General features: G+C 41.1%; 1 protein-coding gene across 1 annotated transcript in view; it reads left to right on the forward strand.

Moving 5' to 3' along the window:
* The window catches only part of pip5k1bb (phosphatidylinositol-4-phosphate 5-kinase, type I, beta b), a 33,164-nt gene extending 16,207 nt beyond the window's left edge, over window positions 1-16,957 (forward strand). Inside the window, exons 6-15 of the mRNA XM_051423679.1 lie at window positions 1,812-1,964; window positions 2,488-2,787; window positions 9,017-9,219; window positions 9,602-9,685; window positions 10,503-10,551; window positions 10,680-10,764; window positions 11,904-12,062; window positions 13,265-13,391; window positions 15,270-15,393; window positions 15,588-16,957. Of these exons, the coding sequence (XP_051279639.1) occupies window positions 1,812-1,964; window positions 2,488-2,787; window positions 9,017-9,219; window positions 9,602-9,685; window positions 10,503-10,551; window positions 10,680-10,764; window positions 11,904-12,062; window positions 13,265-13,391; window positions 15,270-15,393; window positions 15,588-15,590 (1,287 nt within the window). The 3' untranslated portion in view covers window positions 15,591-16,957. The remainder of the gene's footprint in view (window positions 1-1,811; window positions 1,965-2,487; window positions 2,788-9,016; window positions 9,220-9,601; window positions 9,686-10,502; window positions 10,552-10,679; window positions 10,765-11,903; window positions 12,063-13,264; window positions 13,392-15,269; window positions 15,394-15,587) is intronic.
* Window positions 16,958-17,039: the final 82 nt, after the last annotated feature.

The raw sequence follows: 17,039 nt of genomic DNA on the forward strand, positions 1-17,039 counted from the left end.
GAGTCTGTGAAAATATTCTCTGACTGAAGCTTTGAATGTCTAATATCACTCACAATGAAGCGTGTTCAAACGTCCCTATAAAAGCCTTTATTTATGTACCGTACAAGCCATCAGGTTTGTTTATTTAATTTGCTGCACGCTGAAGAGTATACCTTGTTACCATATTTATTCCTTTTAACACATACACTTCTTTCTTGCAACAAAATTAGATTTTGTGTAATCTTGTTTGGGTTTTATCATATGCCGTTTTCCTATTTTCTGTCTGCCTCCAAGCCTTTTTTTAAAAACCCACCAGCTGCACTCTTGTTTTTGAATGCAAATTTGTTTCTGAATAAGTGAAAGACAAGTCAGACAGACACCAAATCTAACTTCAAGGCAGCAGAGGGAAGTTGGCATGAGGCACAGCAGCTTAGAGGATATACTCATGATTGATGTCCTTGAGGTGATGATGAATTCATTCAGAGACCACACAGCAGAGTCTAATTAGAGGAGAGAACACACACACACACACACACACACACACACACACACACACACACACACACACACACACACACACACACACACACACACACACACACACACACAAACACACACATTTAGTATCCTGAATGCAAATGCAATAAACTGCGGTTGTGTTTGTGCTGGTAACTCAATGTGACTGTATACGGTTATCAGAGGAAGAGTCTCTGGAGAGGGAGAGCGGATGCCTCCAGTGTTTCTCCTCTCCTCTGAACATGTTGCTCTCATAATGCACTGATTAACATCTAACTGTTCTCTTCAGTTGGGTGCTCTCACAGTCTTTCCCTCACACGTTGTCTCTTGTGTCTTTTCTGAGATGCAGCAGAAGCAGTAATTGCAACTTATTACCCTCACGGAGCTTATGTATCTGTCCATGCTCGTGGGCTTGTTTGGTTGTTTGTCAGCAGCAAGGGTCAAATGTCTGTAGATTTCATTAAAGTTTGGCACGCAGTTAAGCTTTGCAGTCATGTGATTCAGATTTGGTATTTCTGTAATTAACTAATCAGTGTTTTAATGAACAATGAAAATAATGTAGACAGAGAGCTGCTTTCATCAACATGCTGTAAGTTATATGGCCAAAAGTATGTGGACAACCATGTACTTTTGTGTACTTTTTGGTCCAACTAAAGAAAAATCTCATTACTACATCATACAATGATATTTTAGACAGCAGTGTGCTTCCAACGTTTTGGCAACAGTTTCATCAACCATAAAGAAATGGTTTTCTGAGTTTTGATGTAGAAGAACTTGACTAGCCTGCACCCCATCCCACACCTTGGGGGTGAATTTTAACGAGCCAGGCCATATCGCCCAATATCAGTGTCTCACCTTATTGATGCTCTTGTGGCAGAATGGGAGCAAATCCCTGCTGCCAGGTTCCAAAATGTTTTTGGAATGACATGTTCAGCAATTACATTACGATGTAATGTTCGGGTGTACACTTGTTTGGGTGCCTGCATAATTTTTGGTCACACAGTGTATTAAGCTGCTAAAACATAACCATGTATTTGAATAGAAACTTGGTGCTTTTGTATTACAAGACTTACTGTAAATGTCATAAAGCCAGTGAAGATTTACTGCAATGTTTTTCTTCTAGCACTAAATAGACAAGTCTGTCTGTGTAGCATCTTTGTTTAATCATATTTTCCACATAAAGTTTAACTAGTGTTTAATTTTTTTCTGTATTGTAGTTGATGTGTTTAGAGCTGTTTATGTCTTGATGTTCCAAGTGATGCTGTTCGCTAGAAGTCTGACCTTAAAATGTTTTGTTTATGATTCTCCTTCCTTAGTACTCCCTGGTGAATGAGCCTCTGATTGAGCTGACCAACCCGGGGGCAAGCGGCTCTCTCTTCTACCTAACCAGCGATGACGAGTTCATCATTAAAACCGTCCAGCATAAAGAGGCCAAGTTCCTGCAGAGATTGCTACCTGGATACTATATGGTAAAGTTCCTTCATGAGCTCTCCAGCACCTGTTGAGATTGCAAAACTCCACTTCTCAGTATTGAATGGGTGTATAGTGTTCAATTTGAACAGATCACTCATCAGATGCTTAAGTGGCATGAATGAGATGAAGTGAACATTCTAATCAGCTCCAGTTGTAGGGCACCATCAGACTGAGAAGAGTCTGCATGTACAGAAGTCGAACGTTTGATCATTTTGCTCACTTATTCATACCTATAACCTATATTACTTTGAAGATCCACTGCACCTACATTGGCTCCAACTTCACTCTTTTTTAGACTTTAGACTGTAGAAGAGAAATTAATTATTATTAATTAAGTAAAACATGATTGTAATAAAAAAAGAAAATGGTCCATTATATTTCTTTTAGCCCTTCAGAAATCGGGAACCAAACTTTTCCCCTTTATCTCATTCAGAGTTTCCTGATTACTTTAAGGTAAAAGTGTAGTCTTCATGTGTATTTTCATCCTCCTTGTGACTTAGGCTGTCTTTCACTTCACAGAACCTGAACCAGAATCCACGCACACTGTTGCCCAAATTCTACGGACTGTACTGCATCCAGTCGGGAGGCATCAACATCCGACTGGTAGTGATGAACAACGTGCTGCCACGCTCCGTCAAAATGCACTACAAATACGACCTGAAGGGATCCACCTACAAGAGACGAGCGTCCAGAAAAGAGAGAGAGAAGGCTTGTCCGACCTACAAAGACCTGGACTTCCAGGATATGCATGAAGAAGGGCTTTACTTCGACGCAGAGACATACAACAACCTAATGAAAACCCTGCAGAGAGACTGTCGGGTAGGTGGTTTTAGCAGTGGTTGTCGCACGTGATTGTGTGTATATGTGCTCATTATTGTCTGTTCGTTGGATTAGCTTTACAATGACAGTCATACCAAGTCATACCAGGAAAGTCACTATTATTTCTGAACAGGAAGCTGTGCTACAAAGAAGGATGTCTAGGATCAGTGGATTTTTGTTTCATTATCAGAATACTTTCCTTTAGAAGGCCATTTCTATTGGATTCTCATGCCTTCATTCCTTCTCTAAAACATTTTGACCTGTGTGCAGCAAAGACCCACATGGACATTATGTCATGTGCCATATCAGAGCTTAGAGCAGATTGCTTTGAACCTGGGAACTCACTGGACTGAAAGGACATAGCTGTTGAAGGCATGTAATTGACCTCTCATTTTTGTTACCGATTATGGAAGCTTAAACACATAATAAGCATCAGTTAACCACATTGTGTACTAGTTCAGGACAGTGTGTGTGTGCATCTTAGATAGGACAAAATACTTTGGAACAAGATTTTTCCATGTGTTTGCCAGTGGAACCGCAGTGTGTTCCCACTGTGTGTTCAGTCTAAGCTTTTAGTTTGCCCCAGGCTCTGTTCTCCCTTCTCTGTGCTGCTATGTTTCAGTACATGACAGCTCTCCAAACACTGAATGTGATTAAGACATGATCCTGGTAGCGTGAGAGACTCCAAGCTCGATCCAAAGATAGTCCCCCAATCTAAAGGATCACATTCTTCTCTATTTTAACGCAGAGGCCAGGAGACTGTCTGCTGGAAGAGGCTGGTTGGAGTTTAATAGGAGACATATATGACAATACTATCTACATTACACCAGTGTCAGAGAAATTGTCTGTGAAAACAGCCTAGTAGTGGAAACTGAGGGACTATGTATAATACATTTTACAAACTTTTGCTTATGTGTTTTTGGACCACAATTGTAGACAAGCCTCCAGGCTTTAAAAAGCAAAATAACCAGAGCAGAAAAGCAGAACTGCTGATGTGCTTTTCCTCTGCCTCTAAAATAACAACATCTGAGATACTGGGACTACTAGACCACAGAGTTATGTGCTAGAAGGGTAAAAAAAAATCTGTAGATGGACTGATGAGCAGTAAAATCTTGGATTGTCAATCTGCACAATAATTCTTTGGGTTGGTTCCTAGGTAAGCTAAATATATATTTGTGCAGTGACATTCCTGCCCTGTTGTTCCTCATGTGGATCAGGTGGACGGCCTCTTGGGGCTTTATGAGTGATGACAATGTGGCTTCCAGACACTGATTTAATGTTTTCTACCTTCATATTGGCTGGTTAACGATGGCCCTAAAGCCCCCTGTGTTGTAATCCCATTTGTTCTGCTTGACATACAATAACTGCACACATGCACACACACACACACACACACACAGCACAGATCCTCCATGGGGTTCAACCTGGAATCTGACCAGGATGTTACTTTTAAGTGTGGACTGGTGTATCAGATGAGGCGCAGAGACCAGAAAGAAATACTTCCTGTCGGGCCCAGCCAACCTGCCAGACCTGGCAACCCTGCAAGGCACCATTCAGCTTACAACGTTAATTACTTCCATTACACCGGCATCAGCTTAAATGTTTAATTTTTTAGTGTGTGGGAATAGATGAATCTTGATGGTTTTATCGTCAAGCAGTGATTGATTGCGCATGGAATGGAGTTAGCGGTAATGAACAGTGTGATGCTGTGGGTATATTTAGTTCACTGTGTTAAGTAACAGAGCACTCTTCTCTTCTCTTCTCTTCTCTTCTCTTCTCTTCTCTTCTTATCGAAAAGCAAATTTCATGAAATGTCCTGACTTTCGTTTTAAGTAAGCTTGTGTGTAGTGTTGCTTTTTTGGGAAAGTAGAGTATCCTTCTGGGAAAAGTATGTAAACAGGTATGAACAGCTGTTGCTTTCCCACTTTTTAAGTCAAACAGTAACTCGCTTTTGAACCAACTTGGGTCTTGTGAGGTTAGAGTAAAATGACCAGAAATTCAGACGAACTTCAGGGGCCCTTCCTATCATCATTAACTAATATGCTGACTTTGTTGATATCCTCTATTTTCTTTTTAATGTTTTCTTAAACAGATTGCAGGCAGAATGACATCCTCCCCTTTTGCTAAGTCAGTGCCTCCTCAACCCAGCAACACACTCCCATTTACAACCTTGCCCAAACGTACCCCAGGCATGCACTGTCTACCCACTATGTGTGCATGTACAGGCCCCACTGTGCTGCATATTGTATGTATATAAAGTATATGTTGGAGTGTGTGTGTCTGTCTGATATATGTAAGTGAAAATGTTTATCAGCAGCTGTTAGAGACTCTGTACTGTACAGTTTGTTATTGTCATGGCTTCCTGCACTCGCCTCCTGAGCGGGAAGCAAAGTGCCCTCTAAGCAGAATCGCTGTCCATTTCCATGAGTAAGCAGCTAACCCCGTCACCCCAGGAGAGGCTGCGGAGCAAAACACAGAGGAGGGGTCAGCAGAAGCCAAGCAACAGGGGGTGAGGGGCGCGGAGGGAATGAGGAAGTGGGATTGTTGTCCAATGAAAGCACATGTGGTGAGGCCTCTGAAAAACAAATTTGAACTATTTTTCCAGTGCTTGTGGTGCTGTGATTTTTGTTTCATAGGAATGTAGGAGGTCAGATTTGAGTTAGAGCAGAAAGCAGAGCGATGAGACAAAGAAGAGGATGAGCAGTATGTTCTAGAGAATCAGAGACTTCTGCTATGTGGGACACTTCTAGGGAAACACAGGGTACGCTTTCTTCCTTTTAAGCCTACTCTCTCCATTACTCTGCAGCTCCCCTGATACTCCCCAAATGCCAAAACAACACAAGGCATTAATAATTCATGTTGAACTCTACTGTACAGAGAGAGAGTGAGACAGGGAGTTTTGTATCGTGAGTGTGTGTTTGTGCCGTTCTTGTGCTGGCTGTATGTGTGTGTGTGTGTGTGTGTGTGTGATTTGAATCAGAGAAGAGCATCATGTCCCAGTTGTATTACACTGACTGTGCAGCAGCTGTGAGACATATAATGATGATAGTGGTGCTGATGATAATGTCAAGCTGTTGAGACAGTTTTGTTCACAGCACATGTTTGATAGTTGTCATGTTGGGGACCACCCAGGCCAAATGGCATCCATGCACTGTTCAATTCTGCTTGAGAATTTGTGAAATAGGAGTCCTTTAATGTCACATACGAACAAGTGTAGAAATAGTGACTCAGACAACGTAGGCATGCATTCTTGGACGTTGGACAATAATGGCTCGCATAGCGGTCAGTGTAGCCAATCATAAACAACCATTTACTGTATGGTTCCCCCTCTTCTCAGTCATGTGATTCTGTGACAACAATGGCTTCTCTCACTCTCAGCAGCAGAAAACCAAGGCCTTGACCTTGCAGTCAGAAGTCAGTAAGGCTTCAACAGGATCCTTAACCACATTCACTACATATGGCTAAAACCTCTTAATTACACAGGTCAACTAGTGATTATTGATTAACATAGTGAAAAATCATGAGTTCCCAGAGCCTATGGTGATGTGTTCAGGTGTCTTGTTTTGTCCCACCAATATTTAAAAGTTAAAGATATTCAGTTTACTGTCAGAGAAAAGTCAGAAAACCAGCAAAGATTTCCATTTGAGAAGCTGAAACCAGGGATTTGTTCTTAAATCAGTTTTTCTCAAACTTTTACACCACCTACCACCTCTATGGAATAGTTTACGCTCTCTACCGATGTTAAAATACAGTTGTGCAGGCAGAACCTATTCAACTTTATTCCTAATAGGAAGATCATTTATTGTTGAATCCTGAATGGAACCAGGGTACTCCTTATTGTTCCATTTGGAGCCATGATTGCTTATTATCTTACGAACTTATTTTTAATTACAAGTCACAAAATTACATTTTTGATAGTAGTATATGTTTTTCAATTAATTTTTTTTATTAAAAAAAAAAATAATCAAAACTTTTGCAGATACATTTTCCGTAGGTGGACCAATCGATTATTTAAATAATCATTAAAGCTCTACACAGGTCTTCATACAAATTTGTGATGTGAAATTATTCCAGAGACAGAAATAAATTATTTTAAAATTCCATTACTACAGTTGTTACAAGACAAGAAGTTTTATTTTGGGAACAAGCTTTATCGGAAACAGAAGAAAAAAAGGGGATGATGCCAATAATATAACATAAACTGTTCTGTGCAGTTTAATGTAATGACAGTCGGTTACAAGTCTGAACAAGTGACAAAATTAAAAGCCACATGTCCCTAATCTAATATGTTGTGTCATGGGTAGCAGGTTGTACTCATGAATTATCGAGATAGCAGAAACATTCCTGTGATTGTTACTGGAGTCAGCGTATACACAGGATGAGTGACCCAGCCTCATACAGACTCATACTTAACAAAGCTTGCAGTGTATTAGTGTCACTGCAAAGTGGAGCACACCAGTAAGCACTATTGGGAGCTCTGCTACCCTACTGGCACAGAGATAGATGGGTGGAGGAGTGCTTCAGGGTGGAATATACTGAGAAACATCAGAGATTTGTTAAAGATCGGGATGCTGTGACAAAGCTCACCTCCTTCAGGAGTGTAAGGATTATCCTTTCTCATTCACTGTGAGAAAACGGAGCTGCGTTTGAAATGAGAGCAGAGGCCAGGTTGCGCAGGGGAGAGACCCAAACACTTGGCGTTTAAGCATCTAAAAATCTGTAATATTCCAATCCAATAACTGATATTTTTCTGTGTTTGTACATGTAAACACTATTTATCAGAATCCAAAGAAAAGCTTTTGCACAAACCACTATAGAAATGCAGCTGTTTTTTTTCTACTGTGACGGTTTAATTGTTTGCCTGGGAAAGCTGGGGCCAGGACACATAGTAATGGCCTTCTGTAGGCAGCCTGGTGTGCATGGCTCTATTCAAAATGGCTGCTGTTTGAATAGGCTGGGGGAGTTCGAGTGAAGGGATGCAAATCGTTGATATGGAAAAGGCAAAGCTCAGACAAAAGCTGCAGTGTTTGCTCGGGTCAGTCATTAAGTCTATTTGTGTGTTTGAGTATGAATTTACGTGACTTTATACATCAGCAGTTTCTATTATAGATGCAAACTAGATTTACACCCAACTAGACTAATAATCTTGTTTGACCTTCTTTCGTGCATTGAAAATGGCTTATCTACATAAAGATAAGAGGAAGTTGTAGGTCATTTTCAAAACACTATCAGTCTCACATTCTTCACAGAAACAGGCCAGTTTTCTCAGGATTCTGGCTCGTGTCTCTCTTTGATTATATCAGAAGCTTTTTTATTGCTTCCAATCCTATTAGGCTTAGGAATGTGTTCTTTATGGAGTGTTAGTGAGAATGCCCAAGACTATAATAATAAACCTTTCATCAGGCTTAGTCACTATGTTGTGTTTTTGGAAATTTCTTCTTAAGCCTGACTTTCTCTAAGCTCTTGCTGTCTTTTCATCAACTAAAGATACACACACAGGGGGAGTTTCTGGACAGAGGATTTATTGAGAGATGCATTATTTTTGATTCTTCTTCTCTCACTGATGATTGAATGGAAAGTATATTTGCAGGATGAAATAGCTTTGACCTCTCCCTTTCTGATAATTCATGCTTTCTCTCTTTCTCTAACCCCCCCCCCGTTATTCAAGTCAAGAGTTATAAACCAGTACAGTAACTTTATTCCCCAGTCTATGTCATTAGATGAGCCTGGCTACCTGGCAGTGGCTCTGATCCCGTTCCCAGATCAAGCTCCTGCCTCTCTCTCTCTCCCCTTGTCTTGCCCTTCCACTGCTTTACCCGAGCACTTAGGAGACATGAAGTCGCATGAGTCTCTGGGAAAGTGGGTGAAAAGCTTCTCAGACAGGTCAATGTGTAACACTTGGCTCGCTGTGGAGAAACACCTTGTTTATTTAGTTCAAAACTGGTTTAAACTGAGATTTCCTTTTGCAAGCTCACAGCCTTTGAGGCACTGAAGCGTGGTGGCTTATGAAAGTGTTTTAGGAGGAAAAACGTGTTTTTCCACACATTTCATTTCATAATGACGCTATATTTACTGTCAGGGGGAGTGAAGCAAGATGAAGCACCCAGTGCAAGAGAATAATCTCTTCAGTGTTCTAACAGGTCACAGAAAATGTGAAATATCCATCACAATCTAGCTTGTGTCATCACACACTTTTTGTAAAAACTGCATGTCTTGTAACTTACTATAGGTGCTGGAGAGTTTTAAGATCATGGATTACAGCCTGCTGCTGGGTGTGCACGTCCTGGACCAGAACCAGAGAGACGGGGGCGAGCAGGGCCAGGCAGGGGGGGACGGGAGGAGACCTGTGGCTCAGAGGGTGCTTTACTCCACTGCCATGGAGTCCATCCAGGGAGACGGCAAGGCTGCTGAAGCCCTCACCACAGATGACACGTGAGTCGGCTCAGCTGGGGGAAAACACACAAATTATGCACACATATTTGGGCATACACACTCTGCCTCTGTCTGTCTCTTAATCTCCACCTTTTCTCTCCCAGACACAGTTATACAACTGTGCTCATACCTCGCACAAGACACTTAAACAGTGAACACACAGTCAGGCTCTCATAAAACCATGGCTACACAAATACAAACACAGCCACTGTTCTGCGTATTTACAGCAATACACATGAATGTAAATACTGTAAGTGCTCCTTTTACAAACATTTGTAAAGCTGTGTTGGCGTATTGCCTGTATTTGAACAGTGTTTTAAGCATTGCAGAAGAAAAACGGTAGCTATTCTCTGACAGTTGCTGTGTTTTTACTCTGTTTTAGGATGGGTGGTATCCCTGCCAAAACACACAGAGAAGAAAAGCTACTCATCTTCCTGGGTATCATAGATATTCTACAGTCATACAGGTACTGATCTTAATCATATAATTTTATTTATCTATAGGGGTACTTTCTTATTATATTTCTGATTGGAAAATTCATTAATCTGTTGACTTTTAGGCCAAGAAACCCATTTAAATCTGACTGGATGATGTGCAGAAATGTGTGTCTCAATTCTAAAAAAGTAAAACGTCTCATCAACAGCCAGTGAAGATGTGACAGTTAAGAGGGAATGTGCATGAATAGTTAAGGACTCTAAGCGGTAACTGCTCAGATTGATATTTGCCCTACGACAAGACCTCCAAATGTTAAATTATCACTCTGCATTAATGGAAAGAACTACAAGCCACTTTATCACACTCCTGAAAGACTTTTTCTCTATCCAACATTAATGAAATGGACACAGTGGCCTATCAGTCTTCTTTATTTACACATTGATTTTTCGTCCTGAGAGACAAAGCATCGGGTAACAGTGAAGGAAGCCTTTTGGTTCATCGGGTTTTCAAACTTGTGGACATTTCAAAGCATCACACGCATCTTTGTCAGCCTGGTTGGTCGAGGCACAGAGTAGGTGAGGTGAGACCGGGTCAGGGAGGAAGGATGAAAAGACCCAATCGGTCGCCACTTATCCTGTCTTATTTCTGGTAGCTTTCTTCACTTCAAGACGTTATATAACTTAAAACGTTGATGTATTTTCTGCTAATACACAGAAAAATAACCTTAGTTTCTATTGCGCCAAGGAGGAAAGGGGAAGAGTCTTAGGTTTGAGCAGCCATAAAGGGGAAGTTGTTGGGTAAGCGAATACCTTTGTGACAAGGCTTCTTCTTGTTTTGTTTCTCCCCAGATTCATTAAAAAGTTGGAACATTCGTGGAAAGCCCTGGTGTACGATGGCGTAAGTTGATACCCTGTTCAGATCTGACACTACTGCTTTTATGAATGAGCCTTTTATTTGGTCACATACCCTTAAGCCTTTTACTGGCTGTTTGGTAAAAGCTCTGCATTTTCTCTGCCTGTCCTCAGGACTCTGTCTCGGTGCATCGGCCCGGGTTTTACGCCAGCCGCTTCCTCAAGTTCATGAGCACACGGGTCTTCAGGAAGACTCAACGTAAGTCTGCCGGTTAATCATCATCACACATGGGAGAGAACCAGTCCACATGCACAGAAACCAAACAAACAAAGTGAAGGGCAGCAATGGGAAGTAGGAAATCCTGGCCTGATAAGAAGAGTAAATCAGTAGGCAGTTTTTATTGTCTATTTCTGGGCATTTATGTGTCACTGTAATAATATTAGATTAGGAGTAATTCACTTGTTACATTAGGTGGATTATTGTTTCCTTGTATTGTCCTCCCCATCCTTCCACACAGAGCATTTTATTTTCCTGCCCGTTATTGTTCTCTATAATTAGCTAGTTAGTTTTGAGGCACATGATTCATTATGTCCAGAAATGTGAGCTTTGATTACATTTTAGGATTATTAAACAGTATTAAACAGGCTTTTGTTCTTTGAAATGAAGGACTTCATGCTGGTTATGTGTAAGCAATCATGTGGCAAGGTCTTTCGAAACAGACTGAGTTTATTGTTTGGCAATCCAGAAACAAAAGTAGACAGTTACTGAGTGGGATAAAAAAAACTCCTTTGGTCCTGGAAGTAAAGATGACGATGATTCCCCTTTTAAACCCCTGCCTAACTGCAGAAATCAGGCATGCGGAGCTGATCGATGTATGACAGATTGATTGATCTTCTGCCAACATTTAAACCATTTTATCCACAGAGTCTATTCTCAGTGTTGTGGGCGTGGCTCTAGGTAAAGCTAGGAAGCAGTTTTGGAACTTCACATTAACATCAAATGCAGCAACAATGTTATGCAACCATGCGGGACCCCCCTGTGGAAATTAACATGGCTGAAGCAAAGATTTGAGGATTTAGCTGTGCTATTAACCATCGCCAAGTCCCGTCACAGGGAGATGACAGGAAAGGATTTAATTTCATGCCCTGCTTGGGAGGCAGAATAAGGATGGCTTAGGGGACACTTGTGTAATCGTCATTGTGCATTTTAACAGTTTAATGTTAATTTAACTTTACTAATTTTGGAGGCAGAGCTTTAGAGTTTCATTGTGTGTGAACTTTGCTTCAATCAGGATAATCGTCTCTTTCTACTACCTCCTCTCTCTGCTTCTCTGAATGTCTATCTCTCTCTTTTTATCTTTGCTTTCCCTCACTTGGACGCTCCTTTTCGCTCTGCAGCAATTCGATTCTCCCCTTCAAAGAGGACGCGTACTTCCATCCCGGCTCTGAAGTCGTCCTCACAGGAGATTCTTTCATCGCAGGCAGATGAGAGGAACGAGGAGGACAGGAGGGACAGGCTGGGAGGAGCTTACAGTCTGGCCAGTCTGGACGGACAAGGTACACAACACAGCAACTTTTTTAGACCGCACATTTTTTCCATATAGTTTGTAAGACAGCGTATTTTGTTGTTTGACAACATTCATAGAAGTGCCTGAATTATTAATGAGATCGTTTGAAACTCAAAACCTAAACGATTTTTAATAAATGCACTTGCCATTTTCCCATTTTATCCTCACCGCGTCTCCTACTCTAATCAGCCTCTGTCATTTTCTATTTTTTGTGGCTTTAGAGCTTTTTAGAAACACTTGAGAACCATAAACAGCCACTTGGATTCAGCCATAAAAATGTTGTCCACTCATCACTGCCCCAGGGGTGAGGGGGGGGGGACTGTCACTGGTTGATACAGTGTTTGGCCTTGTAGGAAAGAACACAGACACTACCTTGTTACTAGCAGCCTGTGTAAAAAAAGAGTTGTCTAGTTTTAGCTGTGTTGTCCTCACCTCCCCTTCTCACTTTCTCTCATGACGATGACGTAATCTGACCCCAGTACATGAAGGTATATGACTCAGGTGTTGTAGAGGGTGAAAGCATCTGCAGCGATGCACACGTTCAGCAGAAACGTCTGACCTTTGTGTTTGATATGGAGAAGGAGTGTTAGCCAACGCCACACTGGAAAGAAACAAGGGTGTGAGGAAAGAGAAGTCACGGGAGTCATGTGTCCTCTTTCTCTTTACAACCGAACGCTCTCCCGTCGGTGTCCAGCTGTGACGCAACATACTATAAATCAATTTGGATTGTTCTTCTCTCTTTACGGTTACTCAATCAGTCTCATAGAGTACTACTTTTACTACCAAGTGTGAGGTCAATACAAAAAAAATATAAGTGTTGAAACATTTAATTAATTTACTTAAATCAAATTCTCATGCCCTGCCCTGTCTCACTGATTAGGCCTGTTTAAACTTCAAGTCAACAATGGAAAGCACATTTCATTCATTCATTGATTTAAAGGCAAACGCAACTAATTTTACAAAGTTCACTCATCGTGGGTTAGAAGTTGTACACTGTGGATCTGGAGCTTTCAGAAGTCTGAGAAGTCCAAATTAAGAAAAACTGGGGGCATGAAGCAAGGGTAGAAGACAATATCTTCTACCCTTGCTTCATGCCCCCAGTTTTTCTCCAGATCCAGATGGGACATGTAGGAAAGTGTGAACTTGTTTTCCTTTACTGATATCACATGCATGTCAATGTTTTCTCCTCAGCTGTGTTTGGCTCGTACCTGCGTCCTGATCTGGTCCCTGCCAACCCGTCCTTCTACGAGGGCTCCTCTATGGGAACCATCTCCACTTCCTCCATCTTTGTCAACGTGGACAACCAAACAGAAGAGAGGTACGGTGTCTAGTTGCTTTCCTTTTTCCTTTTTCCGGATACTTTCATTATATCATGACACTGACGTGTTGTTTTAGCGGTGGAACGTGTAGTTTATCACTCTAAAACCATGATGCAAGGGCAATTTGCCACACCCAACACACACAATCTCACACAGTCCTGTATTATTGGCTCTGACGTCACATGCTCTTATTGGTGACGTGTGTCATGGAGCAGGTGACTCAGCTGGCTTGGCAACGGGCTTCCAGTATATATACACATACTTCCTACACAACTTACAGACAGTTAAAGGATGAGTGGGTACTGTCACTCAGTCTAATTTACAAGACAAAATTCTTAACCAGCAGTTCTTACAGCCGAATTTATCCAATGTCTGAATGGTACAGTGTGGATAGGATTACCTCCTATTATGTTGTAAAATCTGATACAGATGTTACAGTATAATAATCTAAGTATGATATTAACAGGTTTTATTACACCTACACCTACACGGGCACAGTTTCATTTGGCTTCTCACTAGAAGCTTCTGAACACTTTGTCCTCTGCCCTCTGCCTGTTTCCCATCTTTCACCTCTTCTTCTGTCCAGCAGTGTCAGGTTCAGTTGGCTTTCTGAAGCACCATTGTGTGGCTTGCCCGGTCTTGTCCCCTCATCAGTCACCTGCTGCTGCAGTGACTTTGTTCTGTCAACTGTTTTCATAAATATTTAAACAGCTTCTTTGACACGGACTTACTTAGTGCCATTATGCTGCAGAAAGACTGTGACAAAAGAGGACAAGCGGTGCTGTGGCGACTGTACATCCACCAACAATAATCCCTGTCTGACAGCCGCTCTGCCTGTTAAAGTAGTGACACCACATGTTACGCGTCATCGTATTCATCCATCTCTAAAATGGGACTTCTCTGCTTCTCTCTCTACCTGGCTTTAATTTCGACTTTGAACACTGAAAGTAGTCAGTCAAATGTCATAAAAAGGTAAATACAGAATCCCTATGATGTATAAAGATAGACAGCTCTCAAGTTGCCCCCTGGTGGTTGAATCAGAACTGTAAAAGAAATGGACGATGAGCAACATTGCACTCTGTCTCCTGATGGTCAAACTACATTTAAAGCCATATATTATAGTGATGCATTCTCATAGTACACTCGGGTACATAACTGAACTACATTTACATGTTGCTAATTTTATGCTTTTTATTTGGTTTAACTGAGGTATTACTTTTCAAGTTTCCGCCCACTGACTCAAATCAGCAATTTCTGAGAAAAGCTAACGTGCATTTGTATTGGCTGCACGAGGATAAAAGCGTAGTTTTGGTTTTTTGTCTTTGGTGGCTTCAGGTGCACAGGTGATGGCTCAGCAGGCTGCTTTTTAGAGAGACTTCACTCACATACATATCTGACATATTTTAAAGCATATATAACACTCCCAGCTCAGTTAAGATGGTAAGATTTTGTGACAACATCTTCCCTCAAGCTAAAACCAGAATTATTATTATTTTTTTTACATTTATATATATATATTTTACTTATTTCTTATTCTAAATGTGACCACTTGTGCAACATCGTCTCCCAGCAAAGGTCTAATTTTTACCATTGCGGTCAAATCTGACCATTCTCGAGGAGACTTTGTTCATTTCCTGTGAGATATTTCGACTATGAGCCAGACGCGTTTCCCATCCTGCTCGCAGTCGGTTCATCTCTTTGTTTCTTTGATGTCCCAGTCTCTGCAATAGTCTGTGATTTGTTTCTGGAGAGTTTGTTTTCATCCGTGCACTGTTTATACAGCTGCTTTATTTTAACTGCCTTTGACCCAGACAATACACTCTCAGGGCTGTCTACTACATACTGTAGGTAATATGAAAATATCTTTTTTTTTCCAGAGATGACGTTGCATCCAGCTCCACGTTTACCCTGGAGGACAGTGCTATCTGCCTCACTTCAGAGCAGAGCACCATGGATGTGGACATAGACCGTGATGATGGATCTGTTCTTGACGTCTACTTGGTGGGTTGTTTCTTCATTTGTTATTTCAGGTCACTGTCACATTGGGGTCAGTCTTAGGAGTTTGTGACTTGTTTTGTCCTCTTAAGGTATTCAGGTGTTGATTATCTCTGCGTATGCATGTGTAGCTGGTTCACATTTAGAAAACAGGCCTAAACTACGCTGACAATAATAATTTTCTCTCTCCTCTCCTTCAGTGAAAATAGCAGCTTTACAACCTTCCCTTCCTCCTGCCAATCATAAGACAATCGCCACACTCCATTGGACGGGCAAGCTGGCCTTTGACTCCACTTCCAGTGCTGCTAGATCCATGTTGCCACTTGTATTGCCAACACATAAAAAGACTGAGATTCTCCATTGGTTGATGGACTAAGAGAAGACACCAACAGAGTCACAGTCATGGACATCTGCAGGAACCATGTGAAATATCATGTGATGTGATGAACATCAGACTGAACTGAGTGTCGCTTTTTAGAGCATGCGTCAACACAGTGCCATTAAGTTTTATATATGTATACTGTTTTCATGGCCTACACGAAGATCTAAACATTTACTATATATACACACGAGGAGAGGTAGATACATTTCTTTAAATGTTTTTTTTCTGCTGACGAGAATTAAATGAAGGAGACTTTCTTGTTTGCAACTTCATTGGTTGCTAATCAGAGGAGAAAATGTTTACAGTGAATTTATGATGGCATCTTTGTCCTCGATGAACGGGGATGTGACAGTGTCACACAAAGGACACAAGCCAGTTTGTAGCCACAGCCAACACAGATGAGAAAAGACTCACATGAACAGACTTGATGGATTCTGAAGCTCCTGAGGCCCAACACAGACTGTGACGTGGTTAAAGTGGCCACCTCATCCTATTCCTAACTGGGCTGTTATTTGTGCTGCCCTGACAGGAACCTGAAGCCCTGGCGAAGGGCTGCTGTTAAGTGAGAAAAGACAGTTACTGGATCTTGGATGAAGCACAGAGCGGAAGGATGATGCATTCGCTCTTGATAAAAAGGCACTTTTGACATTGGTTATGATTACTGTAAGAAATATTTTTCTCTGAAGAAGTTGCTTAAGTGGGTGGGCTACCTGACATAAGCACAGATTTGGATATGTGAATATGCACTTTTTTTTCTTCCTCTTTTTACTCTACAGATGCACACCTCTGTAAGTCATTGATACATGTACAGAGACAGTGACGGAACATTGTAGATCATTTTTGATGTGGAGCTACTAGTTTTGTGAGGTTTGCGTCATGAAATGCTTTTACTCAGGATATCCTTTGATACTGAATAAGTGTGTCCTCTTTAAGAAGTTCTGAGACAGGCCTCCTACACTTAGAAGCTGTCCGATACCTCTACATCAAGACCATATCCAACTATAAATGTTGAATTCCACGATCACACGTTGGTTGAGACCATAATTTATTATGTAAATCTCAATATTTTACCATTTGCTGAAAAAATACTTTAATCGCTGAATGTAAAGACAATACATATTTATATATATATATATATATAAATATATATATAGAAGAGACTCCTATAAATAAACAGCTTAAATTCAATGACTTGGTTTTTTTTTGTTATTTTTTTTACAGAAATGGCCCTCACATTCACAATAGTGGCACTTAAACAGTACACTGCACC

This window comes from Dicentrarchus labrax, unplaced genomic scaffold (genome assembly GCF_905237075.1).
Source record: "Dicentrarchus labrax unplaced genomic scaffold, dlabrax2021, whole genome shotgun sequence".
Lineage (NCBI taxonomy): Eukaryota > Metazoa > Chordata > Actinopteri > Moronidae > Dicentrarchus > Dicentrarchus labrax.